Genomic DNA, 27,173 nt, shown 5'->3' with positions numbered 1-27,173 from the left:
CTACAATGACAGAAATGCAATGAAAATCCAAACAGTTGTATTCGGTACAAATTTATTATGCAAATAACGAATATTCCACCAACCAGTTCCCTGTAATCTTAATATATGCTTCCTTAGGCCGTACCCGTGGCTGCCAAAATAAGGCTAACTTAATATAACCGTATATCCGCTGCTCTCGTTGTTGCAAGCATATTGCGTTTCTGGTTCTCTCGAACATTCGTTTAAGGACCTGGAAAAGAAAGAAAATCATTTTTGGTTGTCGGCATTTCTATTTCAGTTATATAGCCGAATAAAAGTGAAAATCACTTCTGCATATTTTCGAGTATATTTACGCAAGCATGTGAATTTGCGGGCGTCGATGGATTTGTTATTTTGTTGCTTTTTTGGCATTCTCTGCAGCAACTTGTGTTCATTGGATTTATCACATTCTCATTTCATTTATTTTTAATACCTTACAGGCCCGTTGGGCATTGTGTAAAGGGGGCTCGAAGATCACACCATTCAGCACAACATCAAAGGTATCAAAGAACAGAAAGACACGATTGTACATCTTAGAAAATTTGAACACTTCATACAAAATACGTGCATAACGCATATAAATACAGAATAAATACATGATACATACATAATACTGACACAGTAAATACAAATATAGCCTTGTTAATGAACGACGTCAGTGAAAATGTGCAATTAGTTGGTGATAGAATGTGTCAGGGGTGGACAATGAAGCTATGTTCGCGGGCAGGTTATTCCATATTCTAATGGCGCGTTGAAATGCTGATGAATGTTAAGGTGTCACCATATGTACGTGTAAAATTTTAAATTATTATGCAATCTTTTAAAGATTGGACATTCGGGATTGGACATCGAGATAAAATGAACATGACATATTAGTATGCAGAGGCGGCTCCACTGTTAAAGGGGACACTTGCGTTTCGGTTATGTCCGGATTTCGCTGTTCTATAGAAGCATAGTGGCTTAGATTTCTATAATACTACTGGTGGTTGACAGTCTCGAACCCTTATGATAGAATAGTAACGTGCGCGTACAATCTTGCCGCATCCACTAGCCGTTAGGGGGCCAAAAAAATGAAAGTTGCTCATTCGAGTGTTCCCTCTAGCAGTGGACCGTACTATATATACTTGTGGAATAATGTGAGAAATAACGATTGTAGAAAAAGATCAGTTTTAGTTGGCGTGACACTTGAATGGTAACTATATTTTCGCGGTATCAACCATGCTTCCACATTTTGGATGGATTCTAGTGCAGTGACCATGTTATTATGATATGGAGACCAAATGGGGGACGCGAACTGAAGTTGTGGGCGAACTAATGTGAGGTGAGCTAGTTTATGAATATTAGCAGGAGAATTTGTAAGGTTACGCTGTATGCAACCCAAGGAGTTTGAAGCATTTGCGCAACCCGATGGCATATGAAAGGACCATGATAGATTAGTCATGTACTTTTGTCATTGGATTGTTACAACGTCTTTCCCTGCCTCTTCGTGAAACCGTTTTCGATGCCAGTCTGGTGGTTGTCACTGCAATGTCGAAAGCTGCACCTTCAATATTCCGCTCTGAACGTTTGCTCATGCACGCTACTAGAAGTAATGATCATGATAACTTCAGCCCTTTAAGCACTTCTCAGCTTTCTATACTGTACTCAGGCATCTGCTTTATTATTGTCTAACTTTATATCCTGGACAAGATGCCAATGACTGAAAGTATCGAGAAAATATCAGCGTTGGTACGTGTCTTCACCTGGCATCACTAATACAGGAAATGTTTATAACTGCGCGATCATATGCAGTTATCTTGCATGTTAAATGTTATGCAGAGCGGAGTAAAATAGCACGGGAACGAGCAGAAAACAAACCAGGCGCTAACTTAGAAATTATATTCATTCTTGAAATGCGTTCGGCATAAAACTGTAGTTCATAACGAGCTTTAGCGCCGTACTCAATGTGTAAGGATGGCAGTGTAGATTTTGAGCGTCCAAACTACGCAGAAAGTGACTGCAACTGGCTAGGAAGGCATTTTACTGCCTCCTATCTATCATGTGATATAACTGTTAGCTAAGGCTACCAGCGGACAAGTAGCTGATATTCTTGGCGGTGAAAAGTTTTACAGGATGCAGAAGCGTAAACCGTTGGTCTAGTTGGTGTGACGTTTCAAGAGTGAAGAGAGGAAAAATTTACCCTGACTAAGTACCCCTTCTTGTCCGCGTCTTCTTCGCGCTGTTTTTAACTATGGATTCTTACCAACTGGCTCGCATTCAATCGCTTTTAACCCCACGAATGCGACACAGGACTGACAGGAAAGGCGCTTAGCCTCGTTTATGTGGCAAAATCGTGTATATAAAGCGAAATACGTGACACCTTTCCGAGAAGAATACATACGGCTCTACAGAACGCTAATGTGCTTGGGGTGCGCCACATTAAATTCTGGAGTGGGTCAATCTCATTTCGCAATTATATGGGGGGCGGGCAACCTACGGGCCAGCTTGCGGAAGACGAGCGTCCTTATACAGCAAGGTAGCTTTGCACGGGAAAGCGTTCCAGTGAATGACTTCTGCTGCTAACCGACCAGCATTGCCCCACGCTGTAGCAGAAGCCGTATACTCGCGAACGTGCTGGCGGTGCACCTGAGTTGTGGCCGACAGTTGCCTAATAAAATGCTTTTTGGGCGCGTTGGTTCATTGTGCAATAGAATGAGCGCAAACGGAGCGCTAGTGTAGTCGTCTCCTCTTCTTGTGTCTCGTCCGTTTGCGCTCAATATATTACGACAGTCGTTCTCAGTTCAGCAATGCAAGCTTCACGCACCTTTTTACCCAGCTGACACGTATGAATGCTGAAGCCGGGGTTTGTTACGTACGCCTAGTACAGAGGCAACAAAGAGTTGCCTACCATGTAAGACGCTTTCAAAAGTAACGATTACATATATGAAAGTGTTCTGATGTGGTGACAAACGCACACCTAAAAGGCGATAGCCTCCCAACCTAATCAGAAGCGCAATAAAGGTGGCACCCTTTAATATCATTTTCAGGCCGCCTCAACGCTTCCAAAGAGGAAGCAGCCGATGTGACCACGTGATCCATCATAGCACGTTACACTGATGGTGGCTGCAGCTTTTCCAGTGGTAGGCCTCTCCCCCAAACTGTGTCAGCGACTCTGCACGGGCCTCTAAATTGCAGAGGCGCGTGCATTGATAGTCTACAGTGTAGACCATCAGCACCCCAGCATGTTAGCCTTCGTGCTTCTGATAGATATCTTCGCAACGCTTTAAAACACACTTACAGTTGAATGCCAGACCCAGGAAAAATGTAAACAAGTTGAGGCCAGGAACAGCTTGAAGCATTCGAGAGACGAGGCAGACAAGGCCGTTAATTGATGTTCCAGGGTTGGTTGTTATAACGGAGGTCAAGAGGCACTGCGGTTTATGAAAGGTTAAGGCAGCATAAGATTTCGCCCTCTTCGGTTTTTGTACAAAGTGCACATATTATTGAAACACATGAACCGAACCGCACGTAATTCGTGAACATGCGTTGGCGCAACAAATACTAAATACTGAAGGAAGTTACGACTAAGGCTTGCTTATAGAAAGGTAATGACATTCGGGTGTCGAATTGTCACACAATTTTCTCTTCAAAAATGTGAAGAAACTCCTCAAGTAAATAACAAATCGATGCAATCGAATTAGTGTAGGTTCGCTTTGCTTTTACAAAAGTACAAGTAATTTTACTGCGCAGTATTTGTCTTTGTGATTTAGTTTCGCGATCTTTATTGCAGATGACGCCAGGCTGTTGGAGTGGAGGGGGTGTTATTCTTCGTGTGTGTTGCCCTGGTGCATGAAAGATAAAGATGCAACCAATTTGGGTTAGCTTAATAACGTTTATGAAGGAGCAATTTTTATGATGCCGTTTCCGGCCTCAGCCTAAGTTAAGCGTATCTTGTTGCCAACTACAATTCTTACGTTAGACAATTTAAGAGTGATTCATTATGCTTTGTCTTTGACATCCCTGCTTCCAAGATGCGCACTATCTGAATGCGCTGTTACAAGTGAACTTGTCGTTGTGCACTTGTCTTCAGCAAATATGCTCCTCTGCGCAATGAAAAGTTTTGGAGATTATAGTGAACGTCCAGCGCGACAAACAATAGAATGGCCATCAGTACAGCAGTGAAAGAGGACCTTTCCTAGGGAAAGGTTCTCTTTATGCTAAGAGAGGGACAGGTGTGTATAAGTAAGATTGTGTTGTGCGCGCTTACCGTTATGGTATTGATCACATTGAGCAGCAGTTGATCCTGGAATAAAATGTAAGTGCGTTATTTAAGAGTCTAGATGACGCAAATGAAAAGTAGCCAGTCCATACTTGATACATCAAATCTTACGAACTTCTGTTGATTTTGCAGAATATCTGTTTAAAAAATACTAAAAAGATAGCTAAGGTTTGTAGCACGAACTTCCTTTCAATTATGTCTACAGGCAAATGGGGTGCCACCGTCTATGTGTTTTTTCCGGAAGGCGCGGTACCGTCATGGAAATGACATTAGATGTGTCGGCGATGACTTCATTTGTTGGCATTGAGCGAGGCATGCTCGAAAATGTCGATACTGCAACACAAATTACGCTTTTTAAAAGAAAAGCTTCACAAACAGAACTCATTCAGCCGTACAACATTTTACAGAAAGGGTGTGCTCGTAAGCAGGGCATAAGCGAAACGAGAACACAGCCGACTACAAACTGACGCCGAGAGAAGGCTGTTGTCGCCAGGAGTCTTCCCATTTTAGCGGCCGGTCGCTATATATTACGCTCAATATTGTATATCGAAGTCGCGGACATTAAACTTAAATAAATCTTGTTTTTGCATATTGCTAAAAAAAACTACATCATTACGTACTGCTTCAGTTACCATTGTGACTCAAAGGACTCTTCTATGACTGTGCCCTTCGAGAGTGATGCAATCGACTTATCGCGATTCAAAAAATATCTGCGGCGCGTAGTGCTTTTTCTGCAACCTGTAGCGGTGGTAACTATATGGACACTACAGTCGAGAAGACAGACATTTATTCGACGTTACGACCGGGGACTGGTCTTTTTCAAGAGTGTAGTTGACAGGCAGAGTAGTTAAATTTATACCTAATCGGTCAAACAGAGGTGCGAGGAAATAGTTCTATTACAATACCAAGAAAATGGCGAGTGCAGCAACAGAAAAGAAATAAAACATGTTCACTCACAGCAAGAGCTGGGAAATGTTCTTATACAGCAGAAAGAAAAATGACAAGCAGCATGAGCAGCAAAAAGACACCAATTTTATGCGCTCCCCTCAAGAATAGAAGTGGGGAATGAGGAGGGACTGGTTACGAACACATCGCAAGCGTGCCAGCCTAGCTGAAAGTTCGCCGCCTAGGCTCAGGGATAAACAAAGAGATTAACAAAATATATAAATCTCATCTCAGATCGCGGGCATAATTAATATCTTGCGCACAGTAGGTACATTTATCTTATTCGGTCACATATCCTGAAAATCGCACACACCCAGAAAACCACATACAAAAGGGCGAAATCAAAAAGTAGGAATACTCACGGTTGCCTGTGACCCGCTCTGACAGAGCAGCAGTGTCTGGTTTAGGCACTGCAAAGGAACGCAAAGTTTCGCAGTGTCGGTATACTACGCAAGAATAAAGAGAGTCAAACAAGACTCGCGCACCACACATCAAGTATTAAAGGACCCCTAATCGCGAAATTTTTCTTTGTGACTTCTTTAATGCAATTTGTACCTTTGTATCTGGTAATCGCGAAATTCAACCGTAAATGCTCTAACTTGTCGTATAATGAATGCTAGCCTCGTTAATTGCAACCAATTTTGCGTAACTTCAAGACGCACGCTTAAAACCATCAGAAACTAGTGCCCCACAGCGCGAGAAGGAGGGGGGGAGCACGGTTTTCAAATCGGAGCCCTGCAGGCGGTAAACATTAAACCGATCTGGGTGTTTCGGTATCTGTTAAGCCTGTTGAGCGCTCATCCCCACAAGAGAGAGAAAAGCGTTCCTGGAAAAAGCAGCCAGAACTGCCTTGAGAGCAGCCCGACAAAAGAGCGAGAGGGGTGAGGAACGACAGGCTTGGTCGGATGTCAGTCGCTCGCCCCGCAAATTTTCTGTGACGTCGACAATACCCGCTCCACTCGTGGAACGTCACACGGGGCCCCGATCTATCGCATACCAGTGGCGATGTCGCGAGGTGCTGCCAACTAAGATGAGCACTCACGCTTACTTTAAAACCAGGTTGAAATATGTTAAAGCTGACGTCCGCCACTAATAACCGGTCAGAAGTGCAAACGTATACGGGACAATCAAACAACGCAAACATCTGAAAGTTTCAGTTTTACAGTTAGGGGTCCGTTATTATAACTGAAACAAAAATCTGCCCGTTTTGACTTTGCTCAGTAGTTCTGAAAAGCGGCAAAACCAGAGCATAAACATATCTCACAATACTGAGCGCTCTCGCAAGCAAGTCCATATGTACCCTGAGCCTAATTGTAACTTGACTCACTAAGACTGACATGATTATGCGCTGGGACTGGCGCACCTTAATTAAGTCAGAGGGTGATTCCAAATCACGTGACTCAAATTCGGTGGCACGATCCTTAACCACACTAACAATCAGCATTTTATGTTGCATCTCCTTCCTATATTAACGTTCAAGGCCCATGTTCTACCTGCTAGCTGGTAAAATGACGAAGAAAAAAGGCTTGCACCCGCAAACTCAATGTTTGCTGCACCAGTACCTCAATGTCTCAACCTTCCGGACCAGATTTATCCGTTCTATATAATAATTTAGCTGATATATAAACGGAACGCTTAATCTCTTCTTCATTAAGCCAGGTGAAGGAACGGCACCGCCCCCGTCCCCCCCCCCCCCCCCCCCCCCCCCCCCCCCCCAAAATTGAACAAGGAACAATTTACCGCCCGCGGCAGCCAAGCCCTTTTCATTAATATGACTTGTCCAGTGCTCTAACAACAGGAGTACAGTAGGCGCTCCTCCACGTGCATTTTGTGGAGAAAGTATATGTAGTAACACTAATAAGTCAGCGCCGGAAAATGCGCAGATCTCCACATGGTAATGTATAATAATAAAAGTTTCTGTCAGTGATTACAGGCGTTCCATTTGCTATGATTTTGGCCGTTGCATTTTCTATCTGACAACGAAGTTTGTGAACTGAAGTGAGATATCTTGTTCTTGTATGTTCATAATTATGTCAGAATTCGAAAATGTCTTAAAATGTCTAATTATTAAGTGCCTTATATCAAGTGGTTCGCTTTGTTAAAATGCTATTAAGTTGCTCTTTAACAAGGCTTTTATTATCTCCGATTCAGCTATGTCCTGTCTTAGGAATAGTCACGCAGAAAACACTTCATAGCTTGCCTTTACGGGTGATATTAAATACATCAGATGTTCAATAAATGCTTGAAAGCATGCATTCTGAGTCGCACGCCTGTATACTACGTGAGAGATAAAAACGCGGAGGTAAACATTCCACTATTCAATGCTGTTAGTTATAAGCATTGATGAACTTGCTGTTATGGATATTGCCCATTTCCTACAATATGAGGCTGCGCAAATTTTTCATTATTCTATAGACTACTGATTCAAAGTCAGGACACTGAATCTCGTGATAAGTTTTGAATGGCACCATTTTAAAGAACAACAACATAAACGAACAAATACGGGAAAACAAACGTTGGAAGGTGAAGCATAAAAATCGATGATGGCGAATATATACGCCCGCAGAACAGAGGATGGTTCGTGAAAATTTATAATCCACTTGTTAACGACTGCAAAGTACAAACGAATCTACGCCGACTTGTGAGCAAAGCTTCCGAAGTGGCATAAAGTTGCCCCTGTCCGGGATTCAAACTTGGGACCAACGTCTTTTTTGTGGGTGGTGTCTGTATCATCTCAGGCAACTAAGCACAAACACTCGCCCAACGTCACATTCTGCTAAATTTTAAATACATTTCGTGAGGGTGAATTAGTGAACAGCTTGGAATGACATAGACACTCAGCCTTGGAAATTGGTTGGAATGCTTGTGTGGTTGAGCAAGTTCATTCAAGAAATAAATCATTCACGCTTCGCAAGACAAATTTACAACAGAAATTTACACAGATGTCTTAGAAAAATGTTCTTCCTAGTTGGCAAAACTTTCAATAAGACTTTTTGGTTGCGTTTGAGGAGTAATGCTAACATAATAAAAGCCAATATATACCCTGGACACGTTGAATGTATCAGGAAGTGAGATGGAGATGGGCGCGGAGCATGTCTGGTTTCCGGTGAGCAGCGTGGTACAGCCGGGAACCACTGTTGAGCCACCCAAGGCGCACAGTGGCGTCAGGGCACTTTGCACACTAGTTAATACGGAACCTGCAATGTAAATGTGCATGGCTTAGAGAATGAATAGGTCGTTTTAACACCAAAAAATACAGTGCACATGAAATGGTTCAAGAACATTTTTCTGCACCAGATGTATTTCGAGAGGCATTTTCACCAGCCTGCTGGAGTCAGCGTTACCATCATTTTTACGAGTATACTCCCGGAGAGCTGAAGGGAAAAATCTGTGCGTTCGTTCTCGGAGTATTCCGAAAGCGCCTTCCTCGAATATTTGTGGCGTCGTTATTTGGCGACAGTCTAAGACGTGCCAAGTAAGTATAAAAACTGTCAAGGCAGTTAGAAAAGTCCGCCTCTGGGTCTGTATTTTCTGCCATCTCCGAAGCAGCACGGCTGTGTCTGATGTGTATTCGAGAAACACGAGTGGCGTTTGACAAAAATGACAAATGAGTCGTGAAATGCACTAACACGAGTAATTTAAACGCCGGAAAAATACCCATCAAGCATTGTATGTCTGGTGATCGTTTGGTTCACCTTGTTAGACGTGTCCTTGCTTGTTCAATGCATCAATGCGCGCCATATACAGAAAATAGCAGGCAAAAAAGAATATCAAGACATCAAATAGCAACCGTTCAGGGATAGATAGAGAGAGAAAAGCAAGGAAAGACAGGGAGGTTAACCAGACCCACGTTCGGTTTGCTACCCTGCACTAGGGGAGAGGGATAAGGGGCCGAAAATATAGACATAGGAATCAGAGAGGGATAACGTACGTGTTGTAGTGGCGCGGTTAGTCAGTCCTAGCAATTTTTTTCGGCTTTCATGTTTGTCGTATTTTTTAGACTCACTTGCTATTCTTTTGTGGCGGTCCCTTTGCGTGTGTGTGAATGCATGTTGCTTTATCTGGCAATAGTTCTTTCAGAAGTTGAATGCGTATTGGTCAAAAACCAATCATTCTTTGTATTCTTTTTCTACCGTCGTTCAAAACTAGAAACTTCCCACCCAAAACGATTAGTTCAGCAAGTTGTATGCGGACCAGCAGGATTTTCATTCGCTGTTCTTACGTACTAAAATTATTTTTGTCTTGCGCACACTTGCCGGCAACCCACTAAGTTTTGAATACAGGTTTTGAATCGTTCTCCATAGTCACAAGAGGTAAAGAAGAACGGTTCTTTGGGCTAGTTGGTTAAAGTGCATATTGAAAGAGTTTGCAGCGCAAGAACGGTAGTGCCGATAGAAAGGCGTAAAAGCGTGGAACCGAAAGCAAAGAGGGACGACACAGAGCTCGTGTCGTCCCTCTTTGCTTTCCGTTCCTCGCTTTTACGCCTTTCTTTCGGCACCACCGTGCTTGCGCTGCGAACACTTTCAATCACCAGAGGTGGTTACTTTGTCGAGAACCGACAAGATCACTGCGTTATGGTGTATGAACGAAATGTATAAATGACTTTTCTACTACATTTCAACCCATATCACGAAACCGTTTCCGTGTATCAGCAGATGTTACAGTAATGCTCCAATGGCAGGCGCATTGAAGTAGCGGGCCCTATTTTCAGGGGTCGTCACCTTGACACTTATTTTAACTTTTGAGGTATCTTTTTGCGCATGCTGGTGTGTGTGCGTCACCTCGATGGCATATTCATTGGTGTCAAATTCTCTTGTGCTTGTTTGAGCACTGTTCAGTTGTCGCTGAATTCTACAGAAATTCACATGTATACACTGACGTATACGTTTCAACGGCTGACACTTCATTGCATTAGCTAGCACTACTAGCATTAACTAACACTATACTAAGGGACTGTCATAATATAAGTTATTGACGAGGGAATAGAGGCGAATGCATTTTAATGTTCTCAGTGCTTAAAAAGCTGCACTCCTCTGCTTAGTTACGGAAAATGAACCGATCGATTCTCTCCACGGTGTCGTGATTGTTCACATGTACGTGCGCTGGCACTTACAAGTTCGTTGCTTTGTCCTAATTTATGACGTCTAACTACGTTGTCCCATTTCAGCCTTAAAAATCACCGTTTTAAGTGCTCGACTTTTCGTTGAATTCTTCAAATGAATTCTGTTTTGTTTCAAGTTCGCAATTAGAGTACTTGTCGTGTAGTTAGTGCAGTAATAAATTTACAGGTTTTAGGTAATGATCAAATTATTGCCTTTTTGTGGGACTGTAGTCGCGTACAGCCCAGATTCATGTCTTGCGGGACGAAGATTTGAGGGCTTATTTATGAAATATTTTTGGCATAAGGAAAACGCCGGTATGTTTATAACAATTCTTACGTCATGGTACTTTCAACGCCAATTAAGTAAACAGCGTTCGCCTGATCCATGAATGTTCTATTGTTTTATACATTACGACTTTGCTTATTCGCATTGACTTTGATATGGTAGGATATGCATATGGGGAAAAAAAGTGCGATTACTGAAGCACCACCTTACAAAAACATACGTTCCCACAGTGAAAGGGATTTTTGCTGAGTTGAGCTTCCCGTATAACATCATAACATTTCCGCCTGACTATTGCCTATCAGCGTGCGTACGTGTGTGTATGTATGTATGTGTTTGCGTGGTACATTATTTTAATAGAGATCACTGGACTGTTCCTTATGCTATTCATGGAATAAACTGTGTAATATGGTGTGTAATGGTGCAGCTTATACCTTTGAGCAGGAATTTACTAGGCTACAAAATTTTTACATTAACTGCTCTTTAGTGTGCCTGTGTGGTGCAATATTTTCGAGAAAACATTAGGTGTAAGCATAACCACTTAAACACCGCCATTTTAATAACATGATTATTGTACGTGGTTGCGAAATGACCAAAATATCGGCAGACTTACCGAAGCCGATCGTTCTCAATACAATGGTAATGACGTCGGTAAATGCGGTGAGGGCGCCTAAGCCGCTCGTTGAAGTCAAAGGCGTGAATAGACACTGCATCAAGGGACGGGAATTGGGTAAAAAATCAAGTTACTGTACTATTCTCCAGCACGATCACTCGCGCAACATGAGGCGGTTTTTTCGAAGTGAATTACAGACTACAGACGTGATTTACAGACGCTTTATTACGCAACGCAGTCAACATTAAAATAACACGTTTTTTATTTCGAATACCTGCCCTCAGGCATAGGGCTTCGTGGTATCAAAAATACACATACAAATTTGCTTCGCGTATAAAGTAACAGCGAACGGTGTTAAGGTTCATGGATCCAGCAGTTGCGGACGGCTGCTCGGCTAGGCCTAAGGCCTGTTACAAGGAGGGGGCGAAGATGGCTTAATTGTACGCCAGTACAAGGTTGCAACAAGTCCGTCGCAGTCACTACTAGGGTTGGGTGTTATTACAGTTGAAGTGCGTCGGTATCAAATGGTACTCGATAACACTATTAAGGGGATATAGTACGACAAACGGTCATCTTGGTTTCAGCTTTGTATCTCAGGATATTTTCCATATTTTACTGCAAAATTTTGCGTGATTAATAAGAAAGCTTTTAGCCTTCACTTTTTTTCGATTTCAACCCGGCGACTTTTGTTACTATTTTGTATTTAGGTACCAAATGCTATACTGGGGTGTAAAAATAAATGTACGTTTTCTCAGAAACGAAAACGTATGACAGTGTAATCTGGCACGCTAATTCCACATGGTAGTGGAATTAACCCCTAGCTCTAAAAACGGGTTCCTACATTTATCTCACAAGAAAAAAAAATATATTGTTCTCACATGTCACGTGCCTTAAGTGAGATTTTCATATGAATAATTTTTTCTCAAATATAACTAAAACAGTTTTATAAGTCTTAGGTTCTGGCTATTCCGAAGGGATTTAGGTATATTATGAGAAAATTTCTGCGCAATTGGTCGTATAGTTTTCCAGAAAAGGTACATCAAGTTTAAAAAATGATCAAACAATTATAGTGACAAACACATGCTTTTATGTTAAGAACACGCGTGGACAGTGCTCGCAACATAAACCAATGTCTACGATACAAAAGCATTACTCCTGGAAAATGTGCAATCAAATATTATGAAAATGGTTGGAAATGAATACATTTACACCATCCAGTTATATTTATTATAAAAAAAATACATACATGCAGACACCATGATGAAAAACAGCATGTAAACAAGCCCTTGCAGTTGTCAGGAGGCACGTCGTTTGGGGCCATTTTTAAATGGCGTTTAGCGCTCCTACGCGTATTTTTGCTCTTCAGAGTTTGTATTGTTTTTTAGTAATCAAATAAAAAAAATCTAATTTTTGGTTGATATACCCTACCATACCCCATTAACACGGCGGAGATTACGTCGAAACACGGAAAAATGCTGCAGAAGATTCCTAAGTATGTTCATATGAGATGAGAACACTAGAGTGTTTCCTTTGGCGCTACAAAATCACTATGCATGCGGCTGAGTCAATGTTTCAAAAAATACTAGTCCAACTGATACGGGGCACAAGTGCCCGCTCCGATTGTAGAGATTATGTCGGTGGCCACATGTTACAAATGGCACACCGCTCACGCAGTGCGCCTACTATTCCTTATGCTTTCTTTCTGATCCCGCCTGATCTACTTTTCTTTCTGATGGAAACTTTTCCTTCGGATGCGGCGATTCCCCTCGCCAACTTCGCAGCTGCGGGTGGTTGATGCGGCAGTTGTTCGCATTGACGTGAGTTCCGCTGGGAAAGGTCACGTGCTTTGCAGACGTGTCTTTCGCGGACGATTTTCGAATACGCACTTGCGCCAACCCAGCTGAGAAATGCTTTCGCGGTAAAAGTAGCAAGCTTTCCTGTGCAACACGAAGTCATTGTACGAGATCAATGTTCTGATCACAAGACGATGCTGGGCGACTGCGGCTGAGGGCGTCCGGCATAGAGGGCACCACCTACAACTGAGGCATTCCAGTGGGGAGCGGCCTAGATTGTCACTAAAACTATTCTTCCTGTCTCTTTCTCTAGCATTGCAAGCTAACTGAAGCAGCGGACCTTGTTAGCAGTACCTTCATCACTATCCAGCACTACGTAATCTGCGCTTAATTACATAAAGGTGGTAACATTTCGAAACAATGGCCATCATTGTCTGCTCTCCCAAACTTTGATGCTTGAGTTGCACAGAGCAATAACACTGATTTAATCATTGCAACCGCTGTGCCGCTGTAACAGATGCATAGCTGTAACCGGAAATGACCATTTGGTGCGAAGAATCATCTAATGTAAATGACTCTGATGCCAAAGTATATCAGAGAGCATAAAACTAGTGTTCGTTCGTTTTAATGCACCGGAAACATTCTCAGGGAGACCTTCACAGACCTGCACATGAATGACATGCAATGGATAGATATCGAAGAACATTTGTATCCTGCGTTTCCGCAGCTTATCAGAAAAGAAAGAGACAATTTTACTTGATAGTGATTTAATGATACATTAGATAACGCAGATTCCTTTGCTTGACCGCAGCACTGAGCGGTAGGGAACAAGGAGGGGTCACTAAAGCCCTGACTATTTCGCAGTAGGTAGTCATTATTACGTGTATTGTAGCAGGCGTAAACTGTGAATAATATTTACAGTGCGACGCATGTGATTGTGCTACTATTTCTACCTAGGATGCACAGGGCGATTTTTACATCATTTAATACTTAGGAACAATAGCTTAAACTCCACCTCACACAAAATCTTGTTAGTAATGTCATCAACGAGTCTTGGTTTGGAGATATGTGTGCAGGCGAGAAAAAAATACTTGCTCCTTATATGTATTTTTTTTGCTTACCGATAGCAGCTTAGTCAGAGCCGTCACGAGTCCACTCTGTGGAGTCATATGGTGAGAAAGAAAGGAAACACTTTAATACAAACTGCATTAAAGTCAAATGAGCAAGACTGTTTTCGAGAGAATACAATTTGAGACGTTTTCGCAATTTTTTCTATATTCCGCGAATTGGGCATATCAGGTGAGAGGTGCACCGACTGCTGTTTATATAATTTTAGCTTTAAGCCTTAATCAGCCTCACCAGCAGCAAAAACCAGCGTTAAAAAGGACGGTACGAAGAGAGCACACGGACACAGACAAGGGGCAGCGCCGTGGTCTTTGTCCTTCCTTCGTCTCGTTCTTTTTAGCGCTGTTTTTATACTGCTAATAATGAACCAACCAGGCCTAAAGAGTACAGTATTGCAGTTCATGTTTCACCAATCAACACGTAGGTGCGATCACGTTGACATTGCTTTTCCGTCATTTGGACATTGTGGTTTGTTAGAAAGGCTTTTACATAGTTAGCGATAGGACTGGTTATTTATATGCGGCGCTATTTATATTTAGTCCGTCCGCACAGACTTGCGAGTATGGGGCCTAGTTGCGAAGACTCGTGAAAGAGGGAAAGGTAGGCAGCATGGTGGCGTTTTAAATCGAATGAAATTGATCGATTGGTATAATTTGCACTCTAGACCACAAGTACCGAAACCCGATGCTCGAGCCACTAGGCTACGAGTGCGTATGAGCCATCGGGTGGAGAACACATTTAGGGGCCCTGCAAGACTTTAACAAGTAACCATACAATGACTTCACTGTCGTTAGTTAGTGTATCACGAACCGATTGCCGCAATAACATTTTGGATCTGTGTAGTACAAACGGATGGGAGTTCATTCTAAAAAGACAGGGCGTGCAAACACGCACACAAGAAGGAAGTCAGGACACCACAAACGCCGGCTAACAACTGAAGAGACGCACAACGGCGGAAAAGAAAGAAGGCACGAAAACTTATCTGCGCATGCCCATGCAACAGGCCTACCTATCAGTCGGGCACGCGTGGCAGTCTACGTGGAAGATAAATGTTCAGGCATTTGATTTCATCTTTATGCAAGTTAATCGACGGTTGGCTCGCGCATGCGCTACCACTATTCTCGATATGCCATGCTTCAACCATCAGGCGCGTTTCTTCATCTCTATGCCGCTTCCACACTATACATTCATCGAATTTTGGCGTGCACTTAAATCTCGACACTGTAAAGATAGATTAGAAGGTGAGCCTCCGGTTAGCGATATCTTATGTTCCAGTAATCTCTGGTTAATGCAACGGCCCGTCTGTCCTACGTAGAAGCGGCCGCACCTGAAAGGGACCTTATACACCACACTTGTACGGCAATCAGTGAATTTGTTGGTGTGTTTCACGAAAGAAATAGCGGTCCCCTTCTTGTCTTTTACTGGCTCTTTCTTCCTCTGCACAATGGCACAAATCTTACCTAGCTTATTGGCAGCCGTGAAAACAGCGCTAACGCCGTATCTACTTCCTATATTCTTTAGCCTGTGAGATACGCAATGAATGTACGGTATACCTACGACACGTTTCTTCCAATCGCTTTCTGCAACCATGCACGGACTTAACATAATGGACTTCTTTAAACGTTCAGCAATAGTGGCCACTGCATCACAAGGATACCCTACATCTAAAAGACGCGTAACCTGTGCGTTGAAGCCATCGCTCATTTTGTGCTCACACGACTTAGTGAGCGCTGACTTAAGGCAAGACATCGCGAAGCCGTCTTTTAGAACCTTCGAGTGCTTCGACGAAAAATTTAACAGCGGTTTCGAAGATCTATGAGAATACTGCCAGCACACGTGGTTCTTCAGAAACGTTAAGGAAATGTCTAGGCACCTCTTTAGGGCACCTAAATGCACCTTTAGGAAATGTCTAGGCAGTTCTCTGAGGCACCTCTTTAGTAAAGCTCAGCCCTCCTCCATTTAATTCAAATTTTTCGCTTACAGAGGTTACCACCGTTTCAAACTCCTCCCCACTACAAAAAATCAAGTAATCGTCCACATAACGAAAAACCTTAATAACCGAATTACCTAAGGCGCCTTCCAAAATTTTGTCAATCTTGCTAAGGTATAAATCACTAAGAACCGGAGCAACCTTAGAACCAATACATATCCCTGATTTCTCCACATAAACGCCTTCCTGCCAACCTACCAGCGTCGACTTAAGTACATGAAAATAATTTCTAGAAAAGCCCCGCTAGAAACACCGCACTTATCCGTGAAAACCGTCTCGTGCCTTTGTTCGTTGATACATTCATTAACACATTTGAAGAAGTCCTCATGCGGCAAAGAGTAATAAAGTTCTTCAATATGCATACTAAAAGCTTTACAACAGCCGGGGTTATCCTCTCAGAGGAACTGAACTAGCGCCTGAGAATTACGCACGCGAAAAGGGTCTCAAAAACTAAGAGGTTAAACAGTTCTGCAAATAACTAGATACAGCGAGTTGCCAGGTGCCTTGCTCTGAAACGATTGCTCGAAACGGAATCTCGTTCTTACGTGTTTTGGCTGAAAAAAAAAATACAATTCTAAACTAAGCGACTTGGCCTTCATGACATTACAGGTTATTCTCTCAAGGTTACGTCGTAACAAAAGGTCGAGAGCACGTTGCCTAACTACCGATGGTTTAAGTTTTACCGTCTTAAAATTCTTTTCTATGGCTGTTAATGCTTTTTCTGAGAACTGTCCGGCATAATTACAAAATACCCTTCCTTATCTGAAGTTACTGGCCCCAGTTTCTTCTCGACACAGTAATTAACTAAAGGCCGGAAAGGATCAGGACAGCTGAGATGCATATTAGAACCCTTGACCCTAGCAACGCAGTCTGAAATGCACTGGGAGAGTTCTCCTTCAGGAACGAGTCTAGTGATTGTACGCGGCAAACTTAAAACGTCTATTGGCTTCAGGTTCGGCTTAAAACAGTATTTGGGACCTAAGGCTAGGGTTTTGCAGTGACTATCATCTAAGGCATGTGAGTTACAGGCATTGTATGGAAATGCACTAAATGCGTCGTCATTTTTGTATATTATATGACAGATGTTTCACATGCGGTATAGTAATGTTATATATGAGCCTACTATAAACATCGGAGATTTCTTTCATACAGTAAATGGACGCACACGCGTTCTTATGAGGGACCATGGTAGGTTATAAGCTGAGAAAAAATGCAAGCGCCGCCCCCAGAACTGCGGCACGCCTGTCATTCATCTGTGTAAGTGAATCGTGATGGGCCGGTTGCATTCTAACGGCAAGTACTTTTTCGCTGCTAATATAAAGAGTACGCTTGTTAATTATTATCAGTCGTCCAATTTTAGAATATTACGTTTGGCTGCGCAGTGATGTCGGAACCTTAGCTGAAATTTGGCAGGAAGTTCAAGTTTTCGACCGATAACTAGCGACACCAACACGTGTCTGTATGGGAAAATCACCTACATGAAATACGCGCAAGGGGCTTGGCGTCACGGAAATTAGTAAATGCGACAAGACAGGGCATCTATGCATAGGATCTATGCATTTCTCTGCGTGGGACCGCGACTGCTTTGGGCGGAGCTCACATTTATTTTTAGGCTGTAACCGACTATACTGAACATTAGCTAACTAGGATTAGCATGGATATTCTGCGAACAGAAAATGTGGTTGGGTGCGCCTTTGCGTGTTTACCCTAACAGGCAAAAGTATTTTCTCAAAATTGATTCTCGGTGGGAAATTATTCTCGGGTGTAAGAGATTTGTTCAGGATGTTTGATTTTTTTCTGCTAATGGCGCTAACTAACGGTAAACGTGACTAACACGTTTGGCGAGCTTGTTTTATACCTACGATTACTGTGACCCCCAATGGCAGTCTGGGAATAATATGATATATTTAAAGAATCTGTTAAAAATCTTCAAGAAGAGGCGTATTTAAGAGCTGAACCAGTGCCAGAGGAACACTATATTTATCAGAGACTTCAGTGTAATACTTACCGCAGATGTAGAGCAAAAGTTAAGCGATGTTCCAAAGCACTGTAATGAAAGAGAAGCATGCAGTGAGGGCCAACGGAGCGAAACATAAAAAGAGCCATTTGTGTATGAAGCATTCACCTACATGCTACTATGCAAAAAAGGGCAAGAAAGGAAAAAAAAAATCCCACAGGGAAAACGGAGCAGAAAATGAGCCCACAAAAATATATAACACCGATTCATCGCGTATTTTTACATTGTGCGTCTCAGTTCTCGTTGTGCGAGCATGTGAGTCGTCTTTGTTTCACTGATGGCTTTTAATACTGTGTCCGTAATTCGATCCACTCGCGTTTTGAAAGGAAGCCAAGGTATTAAGCTTGAAATCGAGTTTTTGCCCTTAGATTGATGAATAGCACCGGAGGCCTCAAATGAGTTTTAGTGTCAATAAGCCTTCGTATTTTGTTGTCATATTTCTCTCGCACATGGACATTTTATCACTGTTGCCCCTACAGACGACAGTTTTCTTTTTGCAGCCAGCAAGATCTCACACAGGTTTTCAATTTCTCAGCGTCAATCGATGCATCGAAGACAGCTAAACAGGGAGTCTCTACGATGGAATATGCCCTATTGAGGAGGACACGAACAACACCTCTCTTTCCTACTCGGTCAAAGTAGAACTGCAGCAGAGTTAGTAGGATGAGCTTGTATTGTTTGTGGGTTTTGCAATGACTTCCTTCATTTCCCATAAAGTAAATAGTTTAATGTACTATGCTACTTTAAAACATGAAGAGGAGCTCAAAAAATTTGTACGTGGAAACAATTGTTATATTAGGCGCACGTCCAATTCACGAACACAAGTCTCTTTAAAGAAGTCGCGTCGCGGGCGTTAGCGGTATCCTTGTTTGTCTTGGGTAGATAACATTACTATCGGCTGATCGAAAAACAGATATAACAGTGTAAAGTAAAAGAAAGAAACGATAATATATGCTTCCTAAAGGACATGAACGCGAACGCGGTGTAATAGTGATGTGTCGGAGTGAAATTCGTTAACTAGATGCACCTGCGTGAAATAATGACAAATCAGCACTCTCTTGTTAGATTGCGATTAACAGAAACCACTTTTGCGAGACCTCATAAGTAACCATGTCATGAAGAATTATAATTTTTTTAGATCTAAAGTGATCGCTAAGGGAATCAACGAATGAAGTCTATCTAAAGTCGCTACCCTTCCATTTTCGAACGCCAAAGTCTACAAATAGCGGTGGGAATAACTCTTTGGGCCAATAAAACTTGCTGATCGGCAACTTCGAGGTTATAGGGAGTGTCCGGTGACTGGAATGAGCAGCTTCACTAAAATAATCCCGCTGAAATCACATGAGAACGATATCACCGTACAAGCGAATAAATAATTACACAAGCATTTCGCAAGATTGGTCAGGCAAGTCCACTTGCCTGAAGCACTGTGGACTGCTTGTGGGCACTGCATTTTTATCGAGCTTTCAAACGAAGGTTGAGTGCCTAAAAAGTCAAGTGCAACATACCTGTCCAAGATTCAGAATACCTGGTAAAGTTACATTGATGCAGTTGCCGCCTAGAAACAGGAAAATAAAGATTCAGGAAAGCGTCATAGGAAAATGAACGTTTACAATCGAAGGTACAAAGTACAATGAATCCTATAATGCTGCACTTCAGTCACCTTGCGTTTTCTTCAGCGTGTGCATGGAACAATAGACAAATTCTTCGGAGATGGGATAATACCTCAAACATATTAATCGACCGAAGAGGGAAGTAAATTTTATCCTTATGCTGCCTTTATGTATCGGCGCTCGTGTTTGCATATCTTGCGGTTATAATTTTAGTAGCGTTACGAAAAACGAAATAAAAAAATAGAGAGAACAATATTCTTGTGAGAGGTATGTGCATGTTTAGAAGTATCTGCGACAAAAGCTTGGTACATTTGATCAGCACATCGTAATGTACGTCCTTCAGGAGGGAGCTGATTCAAGCATCTCCACAATCTGGTTATTACATAATCTTAACGAAAGATAGGTGTGATTTAAAAGCTTTGATTTCTGTCACTGCTTCCTATCAATGGGACCAATAACCAGACCTAGAGACTAACGGTACACATGCTCCTGTAATCATGCACCCTCTTTTCACTGACAAAATCACGTCGATTGACTTTACTTGTAAAGTTTGTACCCACGCATTGTGGGTGAGTTCTTTCCTAGAAGGTAAAATTGACTTCTATATGACAATTTTCAGGGTAGAGGGCAGTGTGCAATCGTGATTCCAACAGTTTCTAACAGCGCAGCTGTTGATGCTCGGCAAATTCCCGTGTAGCGTCTGCGACACTATCATCATCATGAACGGCGACCTTCCTTCGTATTCTGCTTCAATGTCTGCTTATCTTCCCGAACACATGCGCTCGGCACGTACTCTCCCGCTCCGCTTATTTGGCCGCGGTGAGATGCAATAACTAGGATGGACGAGCGAACGAGCACGAAGAGAGAGAAAGAAAGAGATACAGAGAAGAAAATAAAAAGAAACACGCAAAAACAGTAAAAGAAAAGCAGAGAGAGAGAAGCGAGGGAAAGAAAGAAATATAATGAAATACAGAGAGAAAAAAAGAAATACAAACAAACACGTCAAAGAGATAGAAAAAACAAAGAGCAAGAGAAAGTCAAAGAAAAGGAAGAAAAAAGAAAGAGTAAAATAAACATTCTAAAAAGACAAGGCGTGCGAATACGGACACAAGAAAGACGCCACAACACCACAAAAAGGCACAATCGGCGTTTTTGGTGTCATGACATCTTTCACGTGTCCGTGCTTGCACGCACTGTCTATTTAGAATGAATATTTACCAACTAGCTCAGCTCTCTGTTATTCAAAAGAAAATGAAGATAGACATGGAAGGACATCGATCGGCCCAACGCGGTGCTGCACCCGACGTCTCCTGGTCCTAGACAGTCCGTGGTCCTGCCCTGAGCTTCCTTATCCAAGTCGTGTTCACCCTCAGCGGTTCCTTCAAGGGTGTCTACGTGCATCCTACTGCGGGGGTGCGGCCGAATCGGGCGGTGCTCTTAGACATCTCAACCTAATGTCTCTTTCGTGTCCCGGCCAGGCATATTCTGCCTGGTCGGCTTCCCTTGCTAACAATGATCTGCCAATCGATCTTTTTTTGCGCAGTGGTCTGAACAGCGTTCCTGTGGCCCTGGTTCCAACCAATGGGGAATCCATTCGCATGAAAAACCCGAGAATAATTCAGGAAGAGCTCCGGAAGATAACTGATCATTTCCAACTGATCACCGAGGTGCGTCAGTTTGGACGTGGTGGCATTCTGTGCTGCTCGCCGGACCAGGCCTGCATCACAGATCTTCTGAAATGCACAACGTTTGCCTCTCATCCGGTGAGCTGTTTCGTGCCGGCCCATTTGGCCTGTGTGAAGGGTCTAGTTCGTGGCGTGGACTCGAGCCTTACACCACTAGAGATACTAGAAATGTTTGCCGTAGCAGGAGCAGTGTCCGTATTCCGGTGCTCGCGTAACGTTGAGAACAAGAAGGTCCCTACAGAGTCGGTGATCGTGACATTTGCCGGCACGACTCGTCCGACCGAAATTAAAGCATGGCCTCTGATTTATCGTGTTGAAGCGCTATCCCCTCGCCCACTTCAGTGTAGAAAATGCTGGAGGTACGGACATACCTTAAAGGGATGCAGATCGGAGGTGAGGTGCCGTACATGCGCTGAACAACACAATACTAATGATTGCTCAACCCAAGAAGTGAGATGTTGTTTATGTAGTGGACTTCACGCAGCTGATGATGAAGGTTGCCCTATGAGGACACAGGAGTTGCAACTCCTAGAGATAATTGAACAGAAACGATGCTCCCGGCGTGAGGCCCGATCTGTTCTTTCAGAGCGCTCACGTGGCTATGCCACCGCTGCCAACCGGGCCAATCAGACGCTCGACTCGTCGCTGACGGATATAATAGCATCAACGGTGGAAAGATCGATGACGAAGTTGATGGAAACTTTATTTGTGAGCCTAACCGAATCATTGGCACAAGTAGTGAATACTCAATTGACACAAATCTTGCAGGGCGGTAATCGATATGCTGAGAATCCTTTACTACCTTCTCCAGGTGAGATTACTGAGGTTTCATCTGAACCAGGCCCTTCGAAACCAAAGCCAAGCACGTCGAACACAGGCCGTAAACTAATTGTACCTACTGAACACGAGGTAGATTGGAGCTCTGACTCCGGATCCCATGACTCGATGCCGGAAAAAATGGACCTTGATTCAAGAAAAATGAAAAGACGTGCTTCCCCTGAAGCACAGGGGTCTTCACAGAACTCCAAAGCAAAGAGTAAGAAGTACCAGAAGGAAACCTCATCAAAAAAGGATTTCTTGAAGGATAGCATTTTGGAGAAAGCAGTGAGTGCTGCTGGTATTTCACCAAAATAGGCAGTCTAAAAGTATTACAGTGGAATTGCCGTTCTATTTTTTCAGCAACTACCGACTTATTCCATCTTTGTGATCATTATTCCCCCGATGTTATTGTTTTACAAGAAACTTGGCTTTCAGAGGAAAAGTGCTTTAAAATTAAAAATTACCGCTCATTTAGATTAGACCGGCCCTCTCGCGGTGGCGGTTTGGCAATTTTTATATCCTCCAAAATTGCTCATAGAGCGAAAATTACATATCAGTTAATGACTTCAGATAGCGAGGTTCTAGCATTAGACATTACTATTCCGGGATACCTCCCATTTTCGTTAATTAATTCATATTTTCCAGCGGGTGTTCAAAATTCTGCCGTTCTAGATACCGTAGTTTCAAATTGCCGCAAAGATATTATATTAGTGGGGGACTTCAATTGTCACCATATTTCGTGGGGTTTTAAAACTGACTTGAATGGGAAGCGTCTGTGGGATTGGGCTAATAAGAATAACTTGATGTGTATCAACACCAGAACTCCCACGTTTGTGTATAATCAGTCTTATTCTGTGCTTGACCTGACTTTTTCTAGTGTTAATTTGTCCATCTCAACATGGTCTGCTATTAATTCTGGCACAAGTAGCGACCATATGCCTATATTTTTTGAGATGGTATGCCCAGTAACCTCCATGATTCGACCACCGGTTACGCATGTAAATTTCAGTACATTTGGAAAATTACTACGAGCGGCTATATCTAACCGAGCAGATGATAGGGAACCAGACGCTATCAGATTAAGCGACATCCTAAAAGAATCGTTGAATAAGTCCAAATTCACCATACACAGCTCCAAAAGCTCTTCGACCAACCCTTGGTGGAATGCGGACTGTTCGTGGGCGTATAGATTAAGAAAAGCTGCATGGAAAAAATTACTTTTCAACCAGTGCCCTCGCAACTGGAGTGACTATAAGTATGCCGCCGCGAGTTTTAAAAGAACCGTTGCCATTGCGAAGGACAAATTCGACAGTGAACGTTCTGAGTTTCTCTCAAAGACAGCAAACAGAAAAGCACTATTTCGCTTTCTGAGAACCAAGAAAGTTCTTCCAGTCCTGAAAACCGTAGAATCTGTAGTATCAACACCAAGTGAACTGAAGTCCTTTCTTGAAGACATCGCTCAGGGCCTAGAGAGTCGCTTTACGACTGTTCTCTTATACCAACCCCAGACCCCTAAGAGGGGTGAGGATTTTGAAGAGGTCACAGCTGCTGAGCTAGTAAATGTGGTAAGAACGCTGCCTAATTCCACTCCAGGTCCTGATGGTATCACGACGTCGGTAATAAAAGCAGTACATAAAATATACCCCCTTGGCCTACTCGAAATTGTGAATCACTCAATAAGAAATTCTTGGATCCCAGCTGATTGGAGAGTTGCAAAAGTTATTCCATTATTAAAAAAGCAAGGCGCGGGGTTTACCTTAGATAATATCAGGCCTATAGCACTCACATCAAATCTAGTTAAACTCGTCGAGAGAATTTTACATAGCCGGGTAGATCGCTGGATGTCAGAAAAAAATGACACTGAGCCCATGTCAATTTGGTTTCAGGCGTGGTTGTTCCATTTGGTGTGCACATGTTGATCTAGAAAGTAGAATACAGCTTGCTCGATATCAGAAACAATATTCAGCTTTAGTAACCTTAGATGTCACCAAAGCCTATGACAGTGTGGAGCATGTGAAACTGATAAATTCGCTTCAGAACTTAGGACTGCCAGAATACTTTGTGGCATGGGTCTATGCTTTCTTGAGGGATAGAGAATTTTATTGCTCGCAATCTGGTGTCACTTCTTCAAAATATAAGCAAACGAGAGGCCTCCCGCAGGGTTCAGTGTTATCACCCTTATTATTTAATATTCTACTATGTTCTATTCCCATACAGCAGAACGTGCAGGTGTATGTGTATGCCGATGATATCGCATTTTTCGCTACGTCAGCAGACATTCACACTCTTTACCAAATCCTGCAGAAATATATGAATAGCTTGGAAACGTGGCTAGAGGGTATTAATTTATCGCTAAATATTAATAAAAGTGCAATTGTTGTTTTCGCACAAAATGTACCAGTGCAAATTTCATTACTTTACCGACAAGCCGTGATACCTCAGGTCGAGTCAGTTAGGTATTTAGGAGTAACCTATACCGACAAACTTGATTGGAGACCCCATATAGAAAACATGGCTACTAAGGGAGCACGCGCAGTAGGGATGCTGCGTAGGCTCAGCAATAAACGTGCCGGTTTGCGCAGAGACGTGCTCGTCATGATTTATTGCATGTACATTCGACCAATTCTAGAATTCGGCTGCGTTTTTTTTTCTGGCGCTCCGGCTTATAAAATTCGACCATTGGTTTTGTTAGAACGTGAATCATTACGATTATGTTTGGGGCTACCAAAATTTGTTGCAAACAATATTCTATACGAAGAATCACGCCTGCCGTCTCTTATCAAAAGATTTCATATTTTAACAGTACGTACATTCCTAAAGATCTATGCTTCTCCACAGAGGAGGTCACAGTATGTCTTCATTAACCAGCAAGCCTCATTTTTTAACCACCAATGGTCTAGATTACGTTGCCCCCAGGTCATTTTTACACAGAGACTTTTGGACCCATTAAAAGTTCACCTCTGGGAAGTACAGATACTCAGCACTGTAGAAACAATTAGGATTGAATTTGATGATATATATCCCAAGAACGCGAAAAATTTACCATATAAATATCTAAATTGCATTTTGGAAGATCATCTGGCCACTTTAGAAACAAACACTGTGATAGCGACTGATGCGTCCGTTTGTGAAGAGAAGGCAGGTGTGGGAATTGTATCATTCTCTCTAGACTGGTCATTCTCGATTCGGTTACCGGACTTCACCCCTATTTACCAGGCTGAATTGCTGGCAATAGTCCTAGCATTGAGTAAATTGCCCCAGTGTCTATCAGCAGTGGTTGTACTAACAGACTGCCTCTCTGTCTGTTCTGCGTTAAGTGCACCTAATTTATCGAGTACCATACAGACGTTCTATTCGCTGATTCCCAGGCATGTACGGCTGGTTCGATTAGTGTGGGTACCAGGCCATAGAGGGCTACCACTCAATGAATATGCGGATGCAATGGCAATATCATCCCATGATGGACCTATTTTGTCTGTATTGCCCACGTCAGCGTATGTCGCAGCAGCGAGATTTGAAAAGCGTACAACGGCCAATAACTTCGATAAATCTCCTTTGTTTTCATCAGATTTCCCACAACTAAAGCTTCCTTGGAAGAGCAGATGGTGTTCATCTAGGAAGGAAGAAATACTAATTACAAGGCTACGCTGTCGAGTCCCACCACTGAACTTTTACCTTCACAGGTCGGGTCTGGCTCAGTCACCGTTATGCCTCCACTGTAATGAGAGGGAATCTCTGGAGCACTTCTTTTTGACGTGCCGAAGATTTAAAACACAAAGAAAAAGACTACTAGAAGAACCCCTGCGGAAGGTGGGCTTGAATTTGTCACTTCCGGTGATTCTTTCATTTGGGGCAACCATATTTGGTTTTAGCCACAGGAGCGTTTTCAACGCTGTCTCTAATTTTTTACGAGAATCCAAAAGAATTGAATGTTGAGTGTAGCCTCAGTTGTCTTATATTCAACTGTATATATCTATTTTTATTATTGTTCTTGTTGTTTACATATAGGCGTTTTTTTTCTCTTCTTTAAATCTTGCGAGTTTATATGTAAAGGCTAAACATTTCATTTCAACTTTTTCCTTCACGAAGTGAATTAGTTTCCTAAGCAAAGCACCGTCCGCTTCATGGCCTATCCCCCGCAGTGGGTTGAGCCAAAGTACTGAGGAACCAACCAACCAACCAGCTCCGCGTACTTCAGGCTTGGTTGGCACCACTGTTGCGAAGGTGCCATTGTTGTTGTCATATTCGCCCTTATCTGCCCACTTTCGACGAAAAGAAAGCTTCAGTGGGCAGGAATTGAGGACTCAGCAACTTGAGAGCTGCCATTTAGTCCGGAAAACTTGCGATCTTACTCGAATTAAAAAATCTGAATATTTCAAGGCGTTTCAGATTATAGTTCGTCTTCTCAGAAATGACTTCCTCTTGGAACTAGGATACTGTAGTGAACGCCATTATGCTTTATCTGAGCAATTACGTGAAGCTCTTCTCGTACGATCAAAGTGCCAAATGTTGGCATAAACTCTCAGAGAACTCACCGGGCCAGAACACACTTGAGTACTGACTACAGGTCTATTTCCTTGCTGCATCAATATACGTATCCTTAGCTTTTCGCACAACAGAGTTCTTTCTCTTAAAAGGATAAAGTTCCAACGCTAAACTGGCCTAAATTTGTCTGGGTGTTTCGTCAACGAGTCAACTGTGCTGTACATCGGAACGAAGAGATAGAGAGCAAAAATATCCCCCTGCCCTAAAAGAAACATATCTTAGCAGTGAAATTTCTCACCAGTCGGAAGAGAAGCGAAAGCCGCTGGCACTAGGAGTGCCAAAACAAAAAGTACAGGTGACATAGCTTAAGCTATATGGGGCTCAAGTCCGACTTGAATCTGCACAGCGTGAGGCTACCAAGATCTTGT

The 27,173-nt window shown here is 42.7% G+C and overlaps 1 protein-coding gene across 1 annotated transcript; it reads right to left on the bottom strand.

Annotated features, from left to right (window-relative positions):
• Positions 1 to 75: 75 nt before the first annotated feature.
• LOC119399399 (uncharacterized) lies at positions 76 to 27,173 on the bottom strand. The gene is made up of 10 exons (XM_037666214.2): positions 27,044 to 27,173; positions 19,652 to 19,701; positions 18,135 to 18,173; positions 14,133 to 14,168; positions 11,219 to 11,312; positions 8,264 to 8,418; positions 5,584 to 5,631; positions 4,265 to 4,300; positions 3,296 to 3,428; positions 76 to 229 (listed from the first exon to the last, which is right to left on the bottom strand). Exons 1-10 carry the CDS (start codon positions 27,105 to 27,107, stop codon positions 222 to 224), a joined length of 663 nt encoding a protein of 220 aa, XP_037522142.1. The 5' UTR covers positions 27,108 to 27,173; the 3' UTR covers positions 76 to 221.

The sequence above is a fragment of the Rhipicephalus sanguineus genome, chromosome 7, assembly GCF_013339695.2.
Source record: "Rhipicephalus sanguineus isolate Rsan-2018 chromosome 7, BIME_Rsan_1.4, whole genome shotgun sequence".
In the NCBI taxonomy this organism is placed as follows: Eukaryota; Metazoa; Arthropoda; class Arachnida; order Ixodida; family Ixodidae; genus Rhipicephalus; species Rhipicephalus sanguineus.
Note: the sequence above shows the minus strand (reverse complement) of the source record. Positions and strands in the feature narration are given on the sequence as shown.

What these genes read in the sequence shown, in the direction of transcription:
- LOC119399399 (XM_037666214.2), bottom strand. Translation starts at nt 27,107, where the DNA reads ATGTCACCTGTACTTTTTGTTTTGGCACTCCTAGTGCCAGCGGCTTTC. An exon ending in TTTCGCTTCTCTTCCGACTG is followed by an intron (nt 19,702 to 27,043) that starts GTGAGAAATTTC and finishes TCCTGTTTCTAG; the next exon opens with GCGGCAACTGCATCAATGTA. An exon ending in ATACATTCAACGTGTCCAGG is followed by an intron (nt 5,632 to 8,263) that starts GTATATATTGGC and finishes GTTCCTTTGCAG; the next exon opens with TGCCTAAACCAGACACTGCT.